Source organism: Mauremys mutica, chromosome 17, assembly GCF_020497125.1.
Source record: "Mauremys mutica isolate MM-2020 ecotype Southern chromosome 17, ASM2049712v1, whole genome shotgun sequence".
Lineage (NCBI taxonomy): Eukaryota > Metazoa > Chordata > Testudines > Geoemydidae > Mauremys > Mauremys mutica.
Window position 1 is genome coordinate 17,995,148 of NC_059088.1, and position 21,100 is coordinate 18,016,247.

At 44.0% G+C, this 21,100-nt stretch overlaps 1 protein-coding gene across 3 annotated transcripts in view; it reads left to right on the forward strand.

The window, feature by feature from the left end:
• LOC123352099 (natterin-3-like) overlaps positions 1–20,843 on the forward strand; it is a 36,634-nt gene extending 15,791 nt beyond the window's left edge. For all 3 annotated transcript variants that reach the window (XM_044991844.1, XM_044991842.1, XM_044991843.1), the window contains exons 3-4: positions 6,177–6,282; positions 19,495–20,843. In XM_044991844.1, coding sequence (XP_044847779.1) covers positions 6,177–6,282; positions 19,495–20,066 — 678 coding nt within the window. In that variant the 3' untranslated portion in view covers positions 20,067–20,843. The remainder of the gene's footprint in view (positions 1–6,176; positions 6,283–19,494) is intronic.
• The last annotated feature ends 257 nt before the right edge of the window (positions 20,844–21,100 follow it).

The window sequence follows — 21,100 nt, forward strand, 5'->3', positions numbered from 1 at the left end:
TGCTCCATCCAACCCCCCCCGCTCCCTGTCCCTTGACTGCCCCCCCGGAACCGCCTACCCCTTCTCCAACCTCCCAGCCCCCTTACCGTGCCACTCAGACCAGTGTGTCTGGCTCCGCGCAGTGTCAGACAAGCTGCTGCATACATGCTGCCGTGCTCCCCCATGGAGCCACAGCCCCACCCCCCACCTCAGCACCTGCCTTCCAGATTTGAACACCTCAACATTCAGGAGTGCTCAAGCTCAGTTTGGGCAGCTGTAACTTCATTTCTCCCAAATCAAATATACTGATCCAATGTAACTTGCTGTAGAAAAAGTAGGATAAAACTGAGCAAGAAATGCTTTCCAGTGGTTATTAGGACTGGAATTGCTATTTTCAACAGCCATTGCCTTTTTTGTTTGTTTGTTTGTTTGTTTGTTTAAAAGGAAGACAGTGATATTGCATTGGCAAATTCCCCATAGAAAGAAAGAGTGGAACAAAAGAATAATAAGGACATCTCAACTTTTCCTCATTTATGTAGAACAGTCTTATAATATGCATCCAGATAGCCTCCAATCACACAAGCTGAAAATTGTTCCTCTTTACTGCAGTTCTGTAACCATATGGGAACCAATCCTGTCTGTGTTCTGTGCACATCCAAAATTCCTGCTGAATGACCTGCCCTGGGAACGAGTTACCAGTGACCCAGGGCTGCGGCGGAAGGAGGGTGCAGGTGGGGTGGGGGGAGAGCCCAGGGCTGGGGCGGCAGGAGGTGTGTGTGTGTGGGGGCAATGGTGTGGGGAGAAGGGGGAGCCCAGAGCTGGGGCAGCAGGGGGTGTGGGTGCAGGGGGAGAGCCCAGGGCTGAGGCAGCAGGGGGGATGCGGCGAAGAGCCCAGGGCTGGGACGGGGGGCAGCCAAAAATTTTGTTGCTTGGGGTGGCAAAAAACCTAGAGCTGGCCCTGGTCTTTGGGTAGCGCTTCTATACCTGTGAGAAAAGAAACCTAACACATTTCATTAATGCCTGGCAGTGTTTTGCAGATTTTACAGCTGCTTGGGCACATTCAAGCCCCACCCCCCTTTTCTTGGTTATCAGCCAAGTCTTAGCTGTGAGCAGTGTCCTTGAATCGGTCCAGCGTCTTATATTTGGACTGAGCTTGCTAGCTATTTTTTTCCCAGTTAATTCATTCTGATCTTTTTCTTTCTCCCCTTCTTGGCTTCTTTTAGCCTACAAAGGAAACTTCCACTCTTCACTCATACACCTTTTCCCAACCATGAACACATACACATTGCCGTTATACAGTACATTAGTCTTATTATTCAATGTATGCCACATACACCCTTCCAGTAAAATAACTTTATTACAGAGCTTTGGAGCAACAAGCGAGGACAAGCACACCCACTTTTGAGGAGTCCACTCAGTACAACCTCTGGTGTCCAATAGCTTCCCTTCCTCCCCAGCCCTCTGGCTAGAAAGGTAGCCAGAAGGATCCCATATGCAATATGGGGAGTGGGTTGACTTTTCATGTCCTTGCTTCCAAAAACTGTTGGTATGCAAATTTAACAACAGTTTTTCAATTAAAAGGTCTGGCCAATGAAGTTTCTTTTTCTTACTTAAGCAAATGTATTAGACTTTAGTATATCACATTTTCCTGATTTAGCCAAACACTTTGTATTTCAAGTTGAATAAAACAAGTATCTACATTTTAATTTAACCCTTCTGTTTGATTTTAAACTAGACTATCCTATGAAAATATTAAACACAACAATTCTGGCCACGAGACAAACATCACAAGACAGGACATAGAACACAGAACATAGTTCCTATTGTGCCAGTAAATGCCTGGTATGTTGAATGCTGTTCAGCTAGCATCAGTTTTCTCTGATTATCTGAAAGACAAAAGAACAGAGGTCTACCCCTTCTGGGCACTCTGTCATTGCTTAAAATATACAAATATCCTTGTTGATTTCAGGCAAAACAGAGGAATTACCCCATATTGTCTTGTATTTGTTTCATAGGCAGGCCAGGTTTCAGTGGTTTCTACCTTATCAGTTAGATAATTTGCATTAATAGAGATGCTTTCTGGCTTGCTTCTGGATCCAAAGCTATCCACAGCTTAAAGATTCTTACTTAAAAAGGGACACAATTTACTTTACCAGTATTTTGATTGCCTTTTACTTCTAACTCCAGCTTTCAAACACACAGTGACCTGAAAGAAAACATCACTACTTATTGTAGCCCCTTAGAGCCTATTACGGTTTTAATTACATAGGACTGTATACATTTCTTTAGCTAATTTGACTAAATTATTCATAGCCAAATGATTGCAATCAAATAATTTCTTTGCCTGGATTTATTTACAAAACATTTCAAAGACAGCAAGAACTTTCCTCTTTAGCATTTTTACGAAGTTCAACTACTGTTCCCTCCAGCAACTACAGAGTTAACTTCTCACTCTTTCCTAAAATCACTTGCTTGTCTCCCAACAGCCACTTTTTATCAACTCAAATCACCATTTCAAATATTGTCCTGGGTATTTGAAATCCCCATGCTTATACTTACTCTTTTCCTTCCACTATGCCCTCAAAATTTCCAACCTATTTTCCAATTTCTCTATCTCGGGGGTAGGCAACCTATGGCACGGGTGCCGACGGCGGCACACAAGCTGATTTTCGTGGCACTCACACTGCCTGAGTCCTGGCCACTGGTCTCTGCATTTTATTTAATTTAAATGAAGCTTCTTAAACATTTTAAAAACCTTATTTACTTTACATACAATAGTTAGTTATATATTATAGACTTATAGAAAGAGACCTTCTAAGAACTTTAAAATGTATTACTGACACACAAAACCTTAAATTAGAGTGAATGAATGAAGACTCAGCACACCACTTCTGAAAGGTTGCCGACCCCTGCTCTATCTGTTGCCTGTCCGCTTGGGCCCGATCCTGCTTTCCTCGCTGAACCGTCCCTTCCAGGGGCACCGGTTTGTTCCACTACCAATTTAGCTAGGAGGGTGGGCTTCTCAACTAGCCCCCACCCTTCCTGGTCTCTTCCCTTAAACATTCTTACTCACAAGGCTTGCCACCTGAGCAAAAATGCATGGCTCATGGGCATTTAACTATTCAATTTCCTCTTGTGGCAAACACACTGCTGTTACAGCATATGCTGAGCACAAATGGTTAAATTTTGCAAGTCTCTGAAGGACCGGTACTTGCTTAGCCAGTGTTTCCTTTTCTGCCTGGAAGTCCTATCTCAAGGCCTGCATCTTGCCCTGGGCATAGGTTTGAGTTGCTGCTTGGTTCATAATCTATGCTCTTAATTGCTCAATTCTAGTTATCAAGTACACATCTCTTCCCTTTTCTCCAACTTCTCTATTGCCCAGTCCTGCTATGACTGGGGGTAGATTCACCTGACACCCTTCCCGGTCAACTGGGGTAGAGAGAGGAATGCTAAAGCCCTCTCTGGTTCTCAGACTTACTGCGGCTGAGAGTGGGCACACCTTTAATCATTCAGTCCTCAACATATAACACCAACAATATCAAGCAAAGCAAACATTAAAATAACAAGGGCAAAACAAATAGATGGTGTGAATTCTGCAGGGCTCCCCCCTTTTCAATTGCCCACCAACTGTGACAAATTGCTGTTTACCAATCTATCTAGATTGAAGGTACCTTCAAGTGGGCATTGTTTAGGTGGATTTTCACGCGTGTAAAGATTCCAGTGTCTCAATACCTGCAGGTCTTAGGACCATAATGTACGTACATGTAATATGCTGGGGTACCCTTAGGGGGTGAGGGAGAATGCTTAGACTGTCTCCCACCCATTTTCCAATCACACACAGGGAAAACACCCTGCTCGCTAGCGGCTGATAAACTAAGGATCTCACCCTACAGGGCACTCACACAAGGAGAGGCACACGGAGAAAAGAAGGAGGAGGGAAGATGGGTTCACACACTCCTAGACCCAGGTAGCTTCCTCGCCGGACGATGCCAGACCGAGTCAGCCAACTGTGGGTTGGATCTTCTACAGATCCTGGAGTTACCCAGCTTGCTTTAGAATATTTCTGGTCACGAGTTATTGCTTTGCAGAATACTCTGGGCGTCTTCCGTTCACACTGTGTACACCCGCCCCCGCAAAGCCTCTGTTTCTAATTACCATGATGCATCTGTACCTTATGTCCGGACTCAATACACTTTCCCTTATGAGGCGGTAACAACCCCTCTTGAGGTGGTAAAAACCCCTCAGCACTGATGCATACCTAATGCATTTCCCTTATGCATTAACCTTATTGGGTGCGGCCAAACTAACAGTTCCCCAGTACCGCATACAACTACCTTATTGGGGGTGGCAAAACTAAGTCCCCAGTACCACTTCAAACTAACCTTACTGGGGGTGGCAAAACAGTTCCCCAGTACCGCTTTGCATTTGATCTTGCTGCACAGTCAATAAGTTCAGATGGCGTAAGCCCAACAGGGACAGACGGCCCCACGGACAGTTCTCCTCCGATACCCCAATAGAGATTTCAAAAGGTCTCAAACCTCTCTTGTGGTGCCATGGGGTTCAAAGGGGAACAATCCTGTCAAAGGGGACAGCTGCCGTTGTCTCAGTAGGTGTTGCCATCCTGGACAAGCCCCCAAATTGTCAGAGAAAAACACAGTTCTCACTTTCTGGTTGGGTGCAGCAAACTCAGATACTTTATTTCTCAAGCAATTGCGTAGAGGGAGAGAGTGCACTAGGACACAGGGTTTCCCCCTCCTAGGCAGGTCTCTCTACAGGTAAACAATTACAGCAAGCATTTATACCTTTATTACAGACAATAATAAACAACACTGTACAGACAGTAGCAAGCAACAGCTGCATTCTGTTTATACATAGGTCATCCTGATAACTTATTTTTCTCACTTATTTTGACTCTAGTCCACATTCTATCTTATCTACACTAGGTCGCAACAACTTCTCACACAGTTCTTTCCCACTCGCCTCACACAATCCTCGCTTCTACAAATCTCGTGTTATTAGGGTTACAGCGAGCCTGACTCTTGCTAACAGAGACTGTCATGCATTAAAAACCCCTTCAAATCCCTGTCAATTCTTTTTCTACTTCCACATTCCCTTTCATCCCTCTTCACTTGTGCACAGCTTTCCCTAACTATCCCCACACCTGGCTCGATTCTGACCTTACACCATCCCCAACACCCTATGGCCCACCCCACTTCCTGAGCCTGCAGTGTCCTCGTTAACCCTAACATACCAAGGCGTCACTCCCCCATGTCCTGATCCTTTTCTGAACTTTCTCCTCATCTTGCCCCATGGGGTTGATCTCCATGCCTCCAAACCAACTTGCACATGCTGGCCCTATACTGACCTTGCTTATCTCCATGCCTTGCCCCAGGTTCTGATTCTATACCTAGACTTTTGTTACCTCCCTAAACTCTTCAGTACATCACAAGGGTGTGTGTCTCATGAGCAATGACAGAGGGAAAGTAAAAGTCCCTTCTCTATTGATTACGTTGTTCATGCACACCACTGTGCTTTGTTGGATGAACATCAGGGGTAGGGTGTGTGTGTGTGTGTGTGTGTTTACATCACTGACTTGTACAATATGAGAAATGCCAGACATTGGATAGAAGGGTTCCAGTGTTGCTGTATCTGTGTTGGCCCCAGGATATCAGAGAAACAAGGTGGGTGAGGTCATATTGTTGATTGAACCAACTTTTATTTTTCTATAGCTCTTGACCATGGTGTTATAACCTGTTCATATGTGTATATGTGCCATATATGCCCTTTACTGAATCACTTTGTTTGTGTGACTGAGTCACCCACTGGAAGCAGGAGGATACTGATATATGATAGAAATTCCCATTGATCTCAGGTAAAGGTCTGTGTTTTGAGAAAGTTTTATAGCTGCAAGTGTGCATAGCAGAAGACTACAGGGTATAAGTCTGTAGCTATTCAGGATAAGATTCTACTCAAGGTTCTAGTTTTTTTAGGAAAAGACAGAACCACAGCTATGACCACTTGAATCTATTAAAAATAGATCTATTGAATCTATTAAAATCTTTTCTTGCTCAAGAAGTGGTGTTAACTGATGTCCTCACAGGATAGTACCTTGGATAATTATATTTTTTCTACCTAAAATTCCTCTTGTAATAACAATTGTTGTTTTTCACTTTTCCTCCCTGAAATTTTATGGGAAGCTGGAATTCTACCAGAAGGACATGTCCATGGATGCAGACACAGAACTCTTGGAAAAGATTAGTCTGAACGAATCTGCTTCCGAGATGGGGGAGGAAAAAGAAAAAGGTCAGTAATTCCAAAGGGGCTGTAATCTCCAGAGACTTTTCCTACTGAAGAGCCACAGACCAGTGACTAGCAAAGGGACACAGTTTGAGATGAAGCTAATAGGACAAGAAAGAGATCTTGGAGTCATTGTGGATAGTTCTCTGAAAACATCCACTCAATGTGCAGTGGCAGTCAAAAAAGCGAATAGAATGTTGGGAATCATTAAGAAAGGGATAGATAATAAGACACAAAATATCATATTGCCTCTATATAAATCCGTGGTATGCCCACATCTCGAATACTACGTGCAGATGTGGTCTCCCCATCTCAAACAAGATATATTGGATTTGGAAAAGGTTCAGAAAAGGGCAAAAAATGATATGGGTTATGGAACGGTTTCTGTATGAGAGAGATTAATAAGACTGGGACTTTTCATCTTGGAAAAGAGACAACTAAGGGGGGATATGACCGAGGTCTATAAAATCATGACTGGTGTGGAGAAAGTAAACAAGGAAGTGTTATTTACTCCTTCCCATAACACAAGAACTAGGGGTCACCAAATGAAATTAATAGGTAGCAGGTTTAAAACAAACAAAAGGAAGTATTTCTTCACACAACACACAGCCAACCTGGGGGACTCTTTGCCAGAAGATGTTGTGAAGTTCAAGTCTATAACAGGGTTAAAAAAAGAACTAGATAAGTTCACGGAGGATAGTTCCATCAATGGCTATTACCCAGGATGGGCAGGGATGGTGCCCTCTGCCTCTGTTTGCCAGAAGCTGGGAATGGGTGACAAGGGATGGATCACTTGATGATCACCTGTTCTGTTCATTCCCTCTGGGGCACCTGGCATTGGCCACTTTCAGAAGACAGGATACTGGGCTAGATGGACCTTTGGTCTGACCAAGTATGGCCATTCTTATGTTCTTACGTTCTGACATAAAATTTGGTTCTGGTCAGAAAAGTGCCCATGTACAAATTCATTTTCTTACTCAACAGATCGTTTGCTCCCTGTGTGTGTGAGTCAGATCAGGCTTCCCATATGTGTCAGTTTGATCATACACACAAAAACACTCCCTGTGTGCATCATAAGATTGCTCCCATGTATGTATCAGGTCTTGTCTATACCAACTCTTTGTTCACAGCAAACTGGAGTATAAATCTATTCCACTCATTAACTAGTTGTGTGGAACCTGCTGCTGGATATTAACAATTCCATACTATGTTTTCATCTACCCTGCTTTGAAACAGGAGTAGATCAAAGCACACTACTGAACAGTTAGTGCCCATCAGCAGAGTCCTCATGGGCACTTAATGTGTGGCAGGCTAGTGTGGGGTAGATTCACACCCTAGTTTGCTGTGAATGAAGTGTATAAATAAGCCCTCAGAGTCAGACTGGCTCCCATGTGTGTATCAGTCTGGTGACCACTCATTTGTGTCAGAGTCAGATTCCCTGCACCCCTCTGTATGTGTCAGAATCAGACTGGCTCAGTTTCTGAAGTAACTTTCACGTTTTTGTACCTCCCTATAAACAACAGAGCCAAAATAGCTATGGGAGAGTGAGCTGGATTCATTTCTAGGCCATGCAATGTCAAAAGAATTGTTAACTAAGAGCTAGACTATGCCTTTAGGCACAGCCCTGAGCTAGGTGTGGGGCACAGCCTGGGGAGGCATTCTGCTTTAGAGACACTCCCTGCTTCCTCTCTGCTCCATGCGCGTAGCAATTTACTACAGCAGCAAATTATGACTAATAGACTCATGGACTTTAAGGCCAGAAGGAACCATCATGATCATCTAGTCTGACCTCCTGGACATTGCAGGTCCCAGAACCTTGGCCATTCCCTGATGTAATAGGCCCCTAGCCTCTGGCTGAGTTACTGAAATCCTCAAATCATGAATTGAAAACTTCAAGTTACAGTGAATGCACCTTTTATTCCAGTTTAAATCTGCAAGTGACCCATGACCCATGCTGCAGAGGAAGATGAAAACTTACCAGGGTCTCTGCCAATTTCACCTGGGGGAAAATTCCTTTCTGGCTCTAAGTGTGGTGATCAGTTGGACTCTAAGAATGTTGCCAAGACCCTCCAGCCTGGGAAAGAATTCTCTGTAGTAACTCAGAGCCCTCCTCGTCGAGTATTCCATCTCTAGCCACTGGGGATATTTGCTGCTAGCAGTTGCAGATGGGCCACATGCCATTATAGGCAGTCCCATCACACCATCCACTCCATAAACTTATCATGTGCAGTCTTGAAGCCAGTTAGGTTTTTTGTCCCCACTGCTCCCCTGGAAGGCTGTTCCAGAACTTCATTAGTTTGATGTTTAGATACCTTCATCTAATTTCAGGCCTAAACTTGTTGATTGCCAGTTTATCTCCCTTTGTCCTTGTGTCAACATTGGCACTTAACTCCTCTCCCTCCCTCTGACGTAGTTATAGATAGCAATCATATCTCCCTCAGCCTTCTTTTGGTTAGGCTAAACAAGACAAGCTCATTGAGTCTCCTCTCATAAGGTAGGTTTTCCATTCTTCTTATCATCCTAGTAGCCCATGTCTACACCTGTTCCAGTTTGAATTCATTTTTCTTAAACATGGGAGACCAGAATTGCACATGGTGTTCCAGGTGAGGTCTCACATAAATGCCTTGAACAATGGGTACTAACACTTCCCTATCTATACTGGAAGTGCCTCACCTAATGCAGCATAGGATTGCATTAGCCTTTTTCACAGATGCATCACATTAGCAGCTCATAGTCATCCTGTGATTAATCAATACACCCAGATCTTTCTCCTCCTCTATTGCTTCCAGTGTAGGTCCCCAGTGTAGAGAATGGCCTTGCATTTTGCACTGTTAAATTTCATCCCATTTCTATTACTCCAGTTTTCAAGGTAGTCCAGATCTTCTTGTATGATATTCCGGTCCGCCTCCATCTTGGCAATACCTTCCAACTTTGTTTCATCCACACATTTTATTAGCACACTCCCACTTTTTGGTCCCAAAACCAATCCCGGAGGAACTCCCCTAGTAATCTCCCTCCAACCTGACAGTTCACCTTTCAGTATAACCTGTTGTAGACTCCCTTTTAGACAGTTCCTTATCCACTTTTCAATTCTCATGTTGATCCCCATCCTCTCCAATTTATCTAATAATTTCCCATGTGGAACTGTATCAAATGCTTTATTGAAATCCAGGTAGATTAGATCTACTGCATTTCCTTCGTCCAAAAAAATCAGTTAGCTTCTCAAAGGAAGAGATCAGGATGGTCTGGAACAATTTACCTTTTGTAAAACCATTTTGTATTTTATCCCAGTTACCGTTCACCTCTATGTCCTTAAGTACTTTCTCTTTCTGAATTTGTTCCAAGACCTTGCATACAATTGAGGTCAAACTAACAGGCCTGTACTTTCCCGGATCACTTTTTTCCCTTTCGTAAAAGTAGGCACTATATTAGAAATTCTCTAGTCATGGAATCACTTTTTTCTCTTTCATAAAAATAGGGACTATTAGTAGTATACGGCTCGATAGCATTCATCACCATGCTTTTTTTGATAGGTTTCTACGCCCCATTTGGGGCTTATGTCCTGCCTTCCCACCCTGTTTCCGTTGGCACTGAAGTTTGGCGCCATCAGCCATTTTGAAAAAAAAAATTGCGGGTGTGTTTGAATAAGGGAAGTGTTCTGTGTGTTTGTTCTTGGGTACATTGAGAGAAAGGTTGAAAGAATAGAGTGAGAGAGTTTAAAGATGAAAAAAGAAAGTTTGGGTAAGATTTAGAGAAAAAAGGAAAGAGGTTATTTGGATGTGATTGAGTAAGGAGAGAGGATTGTAACGGTTTAGTTTAAGAAAAAAAATAAATAATATTGAAAACTAGGTTTAAAAGGGAATTTACTAAGGCAGAGCCTGTTTGGTAAGCACATGGTAAAAAAGTGAATAAAAATGCATTTAAACTATTCAATACCAGTGTAGGTTAAGAAAAAAGAGAGGTTAAAAGAAAAAAGAGGATAAGAAAAGAGAAAAGAGAGCCCCCTTTGCAAAGGACAAAGATAGAGAGTACATGGTTGAATCAGAAAGAGAGAGAGAGACAGAGAATGACAGCGAGAGAGAGAATTCTTACCTTTCCAGTCTTTCTGTAGAATGAGGCAACGTCCCAGTTTCAGACCCTCTCAGGCATCTTATCACCACCTTTGGTTTGGATCAAATGATCAGTGCTAGCCTAAAACCTAGGGAAAAACTTTTTTATCACTATACATTACTTTTATAAACAGGTTTTCTGTGTTTTTAATACTGGGTTGTTTCTGCATACTTACAGTTTATTAAAACACTTATGCCAATGGGGCTAAATGAAAAAAGTGTCTTCAGGTAGCCTGTTTTTCAAAGGGGTCTTCTTTTCTAATCCATTACCTTCAAAAGGCTGTTTCAAATTGCTCTCACTAAAAACATTGGGAAAAAGCTTTTAAAAACTTTTTCTTAGTCAAGGTTTAGGCCAGAGGTGCTTCTGCATGCTTTTTTTTTTAATTGAAACACTCCTGTAAATAAAGGATTGTGTCTTTAGGTAGGTTTGCCTTTTAAGTGTTTACTTAATAAGTTAGAAAAGAGGGGTTTTTTTAAGCATTACTTTAAAAAAACACATTTTTGAACTGTTTATATTATGTGTTGGTCAGCTTTTATTACAGTGTGAAGAAAAACAGACGATCCTGGTTGTTTAGATAAGAGCAGAGCAGGGGCCTTTTTACTTGTTTTTCTCTGGGGGAAAAAAAAAGGCGGGAATCCTCTGGCTACATACTTTAACTTCTTTTAGCTTTAATGGTTAAAAAGTTTTTATTTTATATAGTAAGCTTATTTACAGTTAAAGTTACTATTCTTTCTAATACAAGTATTTGGCAAAATTTTGTTTTAAAAGCAGGCCTAGGGCTTTCTTGTTATGTTCTGGCCTTCTTATCTCTCATCCACTAACTCACAGACTCTGTTTTTGCTGACAATGGCTTTGCTAAAAAAGCATGCTGTTTCGAAGTGTTCTTACTAAAAAATAATCCATGTTAGTTTAAAACAGGGGGAAACGTATTTATCATTATGCATTACTTTTATAAACACGTTTTCTGTGTTTTTAACTCGGGGCTGTTTCTGCATGCTCATTTTATATTGAAACACCTATGCAAAAGGGGCTAAATGAAAATTTGTGTTTTCAGATAGACTTGTTTTTCAAAGTTGTCTTCTTTTCTAACCCACTAACTTAAAAAGGCTCCTTCAAATTGTCCTCACTAAAAACATAGGAAAAAGCTTTTAAAAACTTTTTCTTAGTCAGGGTTTAGGCCTGGGGTGCTTCTGGATGCTCTTTTTTAAATAAAACATATGCAAAAGGAATGTGTCTTCATATAGGCTTGTCTTCTCAAGTGTTTATTCCCTTAAAAGCCTTACTATAACTTTCAGCTCTATTTGTTAAAAAGTGGGGGAAGAAACAAACTTCTTCTCTCTGATCCACTGGTTTACAAAATAAGGGAAATATATACTGTCTGTTACTAAGGACCTGTGGTTTTAAATCTGGGGTCTTCTGGCCTTCTTATCTCTGATCACAGAGGCTGTTTTTGCTAACAATGGGTTTGCTGCAAAAGCCTGTTGTGCTTACTAAAAAAAACCCACATTACTCTAAAACTTTTTTGTCACTATACATTACTTCTATAACCAGGGGTTGTTTCTGCGTGCTCTCTTTTTTTTATTAAAACACTTGTGCCAAGGGGGCTAAATAAAGAAATGTGTCTTTAGATAGACTTGTCTTTTCAAGTGTTTATTCCTTTACAAGACTTTCACCTCTATTTGTTAAAAAGCGAGGAAAGAAACAAACTTCTCTCTAATCCACTAGTTTACAAAATAAGGGGTATATAAACTGTCTGTTACTAAAAACCTGAGGTTTTAAACCTAGGGTGCTTCTGCCTGTTCTTTTTTTATTACAACACATACAAAAGGGATGTGTCTTAGGTTTGTCTTTTCAAGTAATTATACCTTTGCAAAACTTAATGTAACTTTAACATGTGTTTGTTAAAAAGCAGGTAAAGAAGCAAACTCCTTCTCTGTGATCCACTGACTCACAGAGGCTGCTTTGCTAACAGGAGCTTTGCTGCAAAAGCCTGTTGTTTCATATTTTGCTTACTAAAAAATAACACGTTAGTCTAAAACCTAGGGGAAAACTTTTAAAATTGTGTGTTACTAAAAGCTTATGGTTTTAACTTTTATAAAAACCCCTATGTAAAGGAGCTAAATGGCGGGAAAAATGCTGGGGGTCTGTTTCTTTAGATAAGAATAAGACAGTTAAAAGAGGGGGAGGAGAGGAGGGAAAAGAGGAGGGAGATGGCTCTTGTTTAAAATCTTGGGACTCTAGGATTGGTTCAGGAAAATGAATTCTATGATGCTGTTGTAGAACAAACTCTGATTGGTCCGAACCAAAGGTGGTGATAACAAGCCTGAGAGGGTCTGAAACTGGGAAGTTGCCTCATTCTACAGAAAGACTGGAAAAGTAAGAATTCTCTCTCTTGCTCTCATTCTCTGTCTCTCTCTTTCTGATTCAACCATGTACTCTCTATGGCCTGGTCCACACTAGGACTTTAATTCGAATTTAGCAGCGTTAATTCGAATTAACCGTGCACCCGTCCACACCAGGAAGCCATTTAATTCGACCTGGAGGGCTCTTTAGTTTGAATTCTGTACTCCTCCCCGACGAGGGGAGTAGCGCTAAATTCGACATGGCCATGTCGAATTAGGCTAGGTGTGGACGGAAATCGACCTTAGTAGCTCCGGGAGCTATCCCACACTGCACCACTCTGTTGACGCTCTGGACAGCAGTCCGAGCTTGGATGTTCTGATCAGCCACACAGGAAAAGCCCCGGGAAAATTTGAATTCCTTTTCCTGTCTGGTCAGTTTGAATCTCATTTCCTGGTTGGACATCGGGGCGAGCTCAGCAGCACCGGCAACGATGCAGAGCTCTCCAGCAGAGGAGTTCATGCAATCTCTGAATAGAAAGAGGGCCCCAGCATGGACTGACCGGGAAGTCTTGGATCTGATCGGTGTGTGGGGCGAGGAGTCTGTGCTTTTGGAGCTGCGCTCCAAAAAATGGAATGCAAAGACCTACGAGAAGGTCTCAAAAGCCACGAGAGACAGAGGATACAGCCGGGATGCAACGCAGTGCCGCGTGAAAATCAAGGACCTGAGACAAGGCTACCAGAAGACCAAAGCGGCAAACGGACGCTCCGGAGCCTGCCACCACTGCCCCACCAGTGACTGTGGACTCTGACGATGGGATAGTGTCGACGGCCAGTTCCTCGGCGATGTTCGCGGACGGGGAAGATGAGGAAGGGTTTGTGGAGGACGAGGCAGGCGACAGCGCTTACAACGCTGGTTTCCCCGACAGCCAGGATCTCTTCATCACCCTAACAGAGATCCCCTACCAACCCTCCCCGGCGGTTAATCTGGACCCTGAATCAGGGGAAGGATCAGTCAGTAAGTGCTTTAAACATGTAAACTTTTATTATTAATGGAACAGGAATCTGAAGTATGTGAAAAGGAGGTCTATATATATGGGGATAGAACAGAAATCCTCCTGGGAGATCTCCACGAAGCTCTCCTGGAGGTAATCGAAAAGCCTCCGCAGGAGGTTCCTGGGGAGATCTGCCTTATTGGGTGCTCCGTGGTAGCACACTTTTCCTCGCCAGGCTTTCATGAGGTGTTCAGGGAGCATTGCCTCCCCGAGCATGGCAGCATAGGCCACTGGTTTGTGCTGGCTTTCACGCAGCATGCGCTCTCTATCTCCTTCAGTGACCCTCCTCAGGGTGATCTCGCTCGGAGACTCCTGCATCTAATTAGGGGAGTTACTGTAATGTTATGCCTGGTCCACAGTATTTTCAAAAAATCTCCGGACAGACGGCGTAGCAGAGACTCAGCACGCTGCTGCGTGACAAGCGTAACGGAAAGCCAAAGAATCAAATGGACGCTCATGGAGGGATGGGGGACTGAGGACGCAAGATATCCCACAGTTCCTGCAGTCTCCGAAAAACATTTGCATTCTTGGCTGAGCTCCCAATACCTGTACGGTCAAACACATTGTCCACGGCGATTCAGGGTATAGCTCGTCAATGTACACCCACCCCCAGAAGGAAAAGGAAAAAAAAAGTCTCTTGACTCTTTTAAATGTCACCCTATGTGTACTGAATGCTGCTGGTAGACGCGATGCTACGGCACTGCACTGTAGCATCCTCCCCCCCCGGCCTCATGGGTGGCTGACGGTACAATATGACTGATATCCGTCATCATCATCAGCCTTGTGGTAGATGGTGTAATGCAATACGACTGGTACCCGTCCTCATCATCAGCCCATAAGTAGACGGCCTGCTAACCGTCTTCATCATAGCAACAGGGGGCTGAGCTCCATCAGCCCCCGCCCTTTATGTGTAAAGAAAAGATTCTGTACTGCCTGGACTGTCATAGCAGCAGGATGCTGTTCTCCTCTCCCCCACACTGCTTAATGTCCTGTCTGGACAATCATAGCAGCTGGAGGCTGACTTCCCCTCATTTCATTTCACTAATAAGTCACTGTTTCTTATTCCTGCATTCTTTATTACTTCAGCACACAAATCAGGGGACACTGCAACGGTAGCCCAGGAAGGCTGGGGGAGGAGGGAAGCAACAGGTGGGGTTGTTGCAGGAGCACCCCCTGTGAATGCCATGTAGCTCATCATTCCTGCATAATCTGACACAGAGCAGCTGTGCTCTCTGGTTCTCTGATAAACTGGATCTCTACTACACTTGCCCCATATTCTATGTATGAATTATTCTACTTTTACATACCATAAAGGAGGGATTGACTCAGGGAGTCATTCCCAGTTTTGTCTTTTGCGCCCCCGGCTGATCTCAGCCAGGGGCACCTATGACAGCAGCAGAAGGTATAATGCAATACAACTGGTAACCGTCATCACATTGCCAATTTACAATGGCATGGTAGATAGTACAGTATGGCTGATAACCATCTCTGCTGTCATGCAAAAGCAAATGAATGCTGCTGTGTAGCGCCGCTGAATCGCCTCTGTCCGCGGTATCTAGTACACATACGGTGACAGTGACAAAAGGCAAAACAGGCTCCATGGTTGCCATGCTATGGCGTCTGCCAGGGTAATCCAGGGGAAACGGGCTCGAAATGATTGTCTGCCGTTGCTTTCCAGGAGGAAGGAATGACTGACGACATTTACCCAGAACCACCTGCGACAATGATTTTTGCCACATCAGGCACTGGGATCTCAACCCAGAATGCCAAGGGTCGGGGGACACTGCGATGGGGTGGAACAGGGGCAGAGTTTATGCTTTCCGGATTGCCTGCTGCAGGAGTGCGCACGAGATAGGTGCTGTGCATGGTCTTGTTCACAGAGACAGACTAGACTGTGTTCATTGTTCGCAGAAATGTATCTTTGCAAGGAATTCACTCGCTTTTTCCCATCACACAGCTTCGACTGTCTCCAGACCTGCCACAGCATCCCCCTCACAGAGGCTGGCAAAGATTAGGCGGCGAAAGAAAAAGACACGGGACGAGATGTTCGCTGAACTTCTCGGCTGCTCCCGAGCCGAGGAGGACCAGCAGAGCCAGTGGAGGGAGACCCTCTCTCTGTACCAGCGCTCACACAGCGAACGGGAGGAGAGGTGGCGTGAGGAAGACAAGCAGGCGACTCAAACGCTGCTTGGACTAATGAGGGAGCAAACGGACACGCTCCGGCGCCTTGTGGATGTTCTGCAGGACCGCAGGCAGGAGGACAGAGCCCCCCCGCAGTGTATCTGCAACCGCCCTCCCCCGCCACAAAGTCCCATAACCCCCTCACCCAAAATAACCAGAAGGAGGGGCGCCAGGGGCCGTGAAAACTGTCACTGCACCCCAGCAGAGTGCTCAAGTACCCAAAAGCTCTCATACCCTCAATTTTGAGAAGTCCTTCCCTTCCTGACTCACCCAAGCCCCAATCCAAGTTTCATCCCCTAACTGTCTAGTTAATTATTAAAAATACTTTGCTGTTAATTACTGTTTCCGTCATGTTTTTTTTACAGAAGACTGTGTTTGAAGGGGGGTGGTGTGGTGAAGGGGGTTGTCAATTGCATAGGGCAGTCACCTTTACCAGGGTACAGACACGGGGGCAGGATGAGCAGCAGGTCACACACACAGTGCAGTCAGTAGGCACCCTGGTCTGTATGGGAGGTAGTTTCCAGGTTCTGTGTGGGTGGGGGGGTATGTGACTTTGTAGCAGGGGAGGGCGGTTACAGATCTTATGCAGCGGTCCTTGTCCTGGACCACAGGGCCACGCAGCAGGGGAATCTGTAACCGTCCTCCCCCGCCGCAAGGTCACATAGCCCCCGCACACAGAGTCCCAAAAAGGAGGGATGGCAGGCTCCGTTGAAACAACCAGTCCGTCACTGCGGACTGCTCTAGGAGCAGGAGCCTGTCATTCCTCGAGTTTAGAGGCGGTCTTTACATCACCGCACACCCTACCCAGCACAGTCTGCATCCCAGTTTCAACACTTTAACGCAAAGTCATTAATAAAAAAACCTTTGTCAAGTAACAATGGAACATGTATTTTATTTTTACACGTGTGTTGGAAGTGGGGGAAACGGGGTGAATGGGGTATGTAACTGCAGAGGATAGTCAACAGTAACTGGGTAAAGAAATAGGGGCAGGTTCAGCTTCTCTGTAAAGAAACTGAACAGTCACAGGTCACGCTGCTCGCTGAGGAACCTAGGTTTGAAAGCCTCCCGGATGCACAGCGCTTCCCGCTGGGCTCTTCTAATCGCATGGGTGTCAGGCTGAGCATAATCAGCAGCCAGGCGATTTGCCTCAACCTCCCATCCCGCCATAAAGGTCTCCCCCTTGCTCTCACAGAGATTGTGGAGCACACAGCAAGCTGCAATAACAATGGGGATATTGGTTTCGCTGAGATCCGAGCGAGTCAGTAAGCTTCGCCATGTCCCCTTGAGACGTCCGAAAGCACACTCCACCACCATTCTGCACTTGCTCTGCCGGAACTTGAAGAGTTCCTTGTCGCTGTCCAAGGCATCTGTATAGGGCTTCATGAGCCAGGGCATTAGCGGGTAGGCTGAGTCCCCAAGGATCATATAGGCATCTGCACATCCCCAACAGTTATTTTGTGGTCCGGGAAGAAACTACCTTACTGCAGGCGTCTAAACAGACCACAGTTCCTGAAAACACGCACATCATGAACCTTGCCCAGCCACCCGAACGTTGATGTTGGTAAAACGTCCCCTATGGTCCACCAGTGCTTGCAGCACCATTGAAAAGTAGCCCGATTTCTCAGCAGCTGACTGTGGAAGAGGTGGACAATAAGGTGCGAGGAGTTGACAGCGGCCATAACTGCAGCGGGCTCCATGCTCGCAGTGCTGTGGCGTCCGCGCTGTCACTGACCAGAAAAGTGCATGAACAGATTTCCCGCAGGCGCTTTCAGGGAGGGAGGGAGGGTGTGATTGACAGTTCAATGATGACAGTTACCCAAAACCACCCTTGACACATTTTTTCCCCCAGCAGGCATTGGGGGCTCTACCCAGCATTCCAATGAGCAGCAGGGACTGCGGGAACTGTGGGATAGCTTCCCACAGTGCACCGCTTCCAAAGTAGATGCTTGCCCCGTTAGTGTGGACTCACAAAGTCGAATTAGTGTCCTTAGTGTGGATACACAAATTCGACTTCGTAAGGTCGATTCCACAAATTCGACTTAAGTTGAATCGAACTACTCTTGTAGTGTAGACATACCCTATCTTTGCCCTTTGCAAAGGGGGCTCTCTTTTCTCTTTTCTTATCCTCTTTTTTCTTTTAACCTCTCTTTTTTCTTAACCTACACTGGTATTGAATAGTTTAAAAGCATTTTTATTCACTTTTTATCATGTGCTTACCAAACAGGCTCTGCCTTAGTAAATTCCTTTTTTAAACCTAGTTTTTAATGTTGTTTAACTTTTTTCTTAAACTAAACCTTTATAATCCTCTCTCCATACTCAATCACATCCAAATAACCTTTCTTTCCTTTTTCTCTAAACCTTACCCAAACTTTCTTTTTTCATCTTTAAACTCTCTCACTCTATTATTTCAACATTTTTCTCTCAATGTACCCAAGCACAAACACACAGAACACTTCCCCTATTCAAACACACACACAATTTTTTTTCAAAATGGCTGACGGTGCCAAACTTCAGCGCCAATGGAAACAGGGTGGGAAGGCAGGACATAAGCCCAAAATGGGCGTGGAAACCTGTCAAAAATACATGGTGATGAATGCTATCGAGCCATATATTACTACTATTTTAGCAGTTGTCTTCTCATAGGGTACGTCCCCCAAGTTTACAGATACATGAAAAATCCCTTGCTGTTGAGCTTGCAATTTCATGTGCCAGTCCCTTTAATATTTTTGGATGCAGATTAGCCAGGACCCTCAATTTGCTCCAATTAAGCTGTTTGAATTTGACTTCCACCTTGGATGTGCTATTTCCACTTCCAAATCCTCATTTCCATTAGCCTTCCTGCCACTAACACTAAGTCCCTCATTACCCTTATTAAAAACTGAGGCAAACTATCCATTTAGTTGTTGGGTCATGTCTAGATTATCTTCAATCTCCACCCCATCCTCAGTGCTTAGCGGCCTCTCTTCTTCTTTCCTTGTTGTCTTTTCATTTATGTGGCTATTCAACATTTTACTGTGGGTTTTAATTTCCTTTGCATGGTCCAACTCTGCTTGGTTTTTGGCAGTTCTCACTTTCCCCCTACACTTTCTGACCTCCTATGCTAGCTCAGGGTGTGGAGTGAGTGGAGCCAAGGCTGTTCCCCTCCCTGATCACTCGCATTAGGGGAAAGGCTCAAAGTAAACATGCCCAAGGATTCTAGGTAGCCTGTGCAGGGGCAGGTACTATTTGGTACTCATAGAGAAGGAGGCAATAGGAACCTTTTGGAAACTGAGATTTTCCTTATAGGCTTGGATGATTAGTGTCATTTGTGAAAGGTTACCACCAAAGTAACCATCAACCTTACCAAAATACTGATCATTTCAATACTGGCAGATCTTCTGACCACAGTAGAAAATCCATCCCTGCATTGATTACTCTATTAAACAGAGAACACCCAACACACACACACACACACACACACACACGAATGGAAATGGAAAAAAAATGGAAATGTGAATTCCACTCATGTGCTTTACATTTTTTTTTCATTTTAGTCTTGGGAAACAACAGCAATCATGCTGCACCATCCCTGATCTCCAGCCTCCAGGAAGAGACCTCTGCTTTGAATACTTACACAGCAGAGGAGGAGAAGAACAAAACACCTCTAGAGAACAAGGGCCAGATCATTTTTGATGACCACGAAAACCTGAAATGGGTTGAGTGGGAAGGGTCAGTTCCAAGCGGGGCAGTTTCCATCTGGAATGAGGAGGCATCTCGCAGAGAGTATGCCTGTGCAGAGGCAGGATGTTCTGTTGGGTTTTTCAATGAAAGTAAAGGTCCATATTGTTACTATTCCAATGCTGATCAAGAACATCGCACCTCAAACTTCAGAATGTTGGTAAATGAGAATAACGGTGAAGTACTAGAGTGGAAGAAAGGGTCATTTGGTTCCGTTCCACCAAAGTCAGTTCCAAGCTACCCAGGAGTTAACGTTTTTGTAGGTAGGAATCGTTATGGCTTAGGAAAAGTAGTCCCTAGGTTTGAAGCTTTCTTCTTACCTCACCATGGCAAAGAGAAGTTTGACAAAGAATACGAAGTTCTGACTGTTAACACACCCAAGAAATAGCAAAAGTTCAGTATTTAATAAATAAGGCAAAATTTTCTTACTGGCCAATTCCAATCTTAACATGGTCCAAAATCCTTAACAATTTTCAAAATATAAAAGAAACCACAACCGATGAGCAATGCTGAAAAATTGGTCACCCTACTTGAAATGGAGTGGTTTCGACAAAAGTTCCCATTTTCGATGGGACATCAGTATGTTTTTCATCAGAGATAACTTTTCCATCGTATTGGTGCCAGTCGTACCAAGCTGCAAAAACATCCATCTACCTGTGAAATGAATGTCCCCACCATTCATGAATGTGAGATGGTCACGATGGGTACAAAGACGAGGGCTCATATACCCTAACCAGCCACACTCATCCGTACTTATCAAAAAGGAGAAACTCTCAGCAACACCATTCGGGAAACAAGCACCAACATCCACATCTCAGATGTGAACGCTGAGGTGAGACCATGCCAGCCCATAATAAATACTGAACTGTGTCCAAAAGAGTCTGTAGTTCCAGTATCAGCAATATGGAAAATAGTAGCTCTACTTTAGGCTTTTTCTTTTCCCAGATTTTAATCTTTCCATGGAATTAGTGTAATAACTTTATTGTTTAACATTTTATTTAGGGTTATTATTTTCTTTAGATACTGAAGGTTGGGATCAAGACCAGCATACAACCCCCAAGGAACACCTCCTTATCCACTATCCACTTTATTCTCTGTTCTTATGCCCTCGGCTGCCATGTATAATGCTGAACACCCACAGGAGAGTAAAAAGAAGATAAATGTTGTGCATCCGATTTATTTTTCTAGTGTTCGGATGGTTTTTAGCATGCCCATCATTGGGCCTGGTCTACACCACACGTTTAAACCAAATTTAGCAGCGTTAAACCGAATTAACCCTGTACCTGTCCACACAATGAAGCCCTTTATATCAATATAAAGGGCTCTTAAAACCGATTTCTGTACTCCTCCCTGACGAGGGGAGTAGCGCTGAAATCGGTATTGCCATGTTGGATTAGGGTTAGTGTGGCCGCAATTCGACGG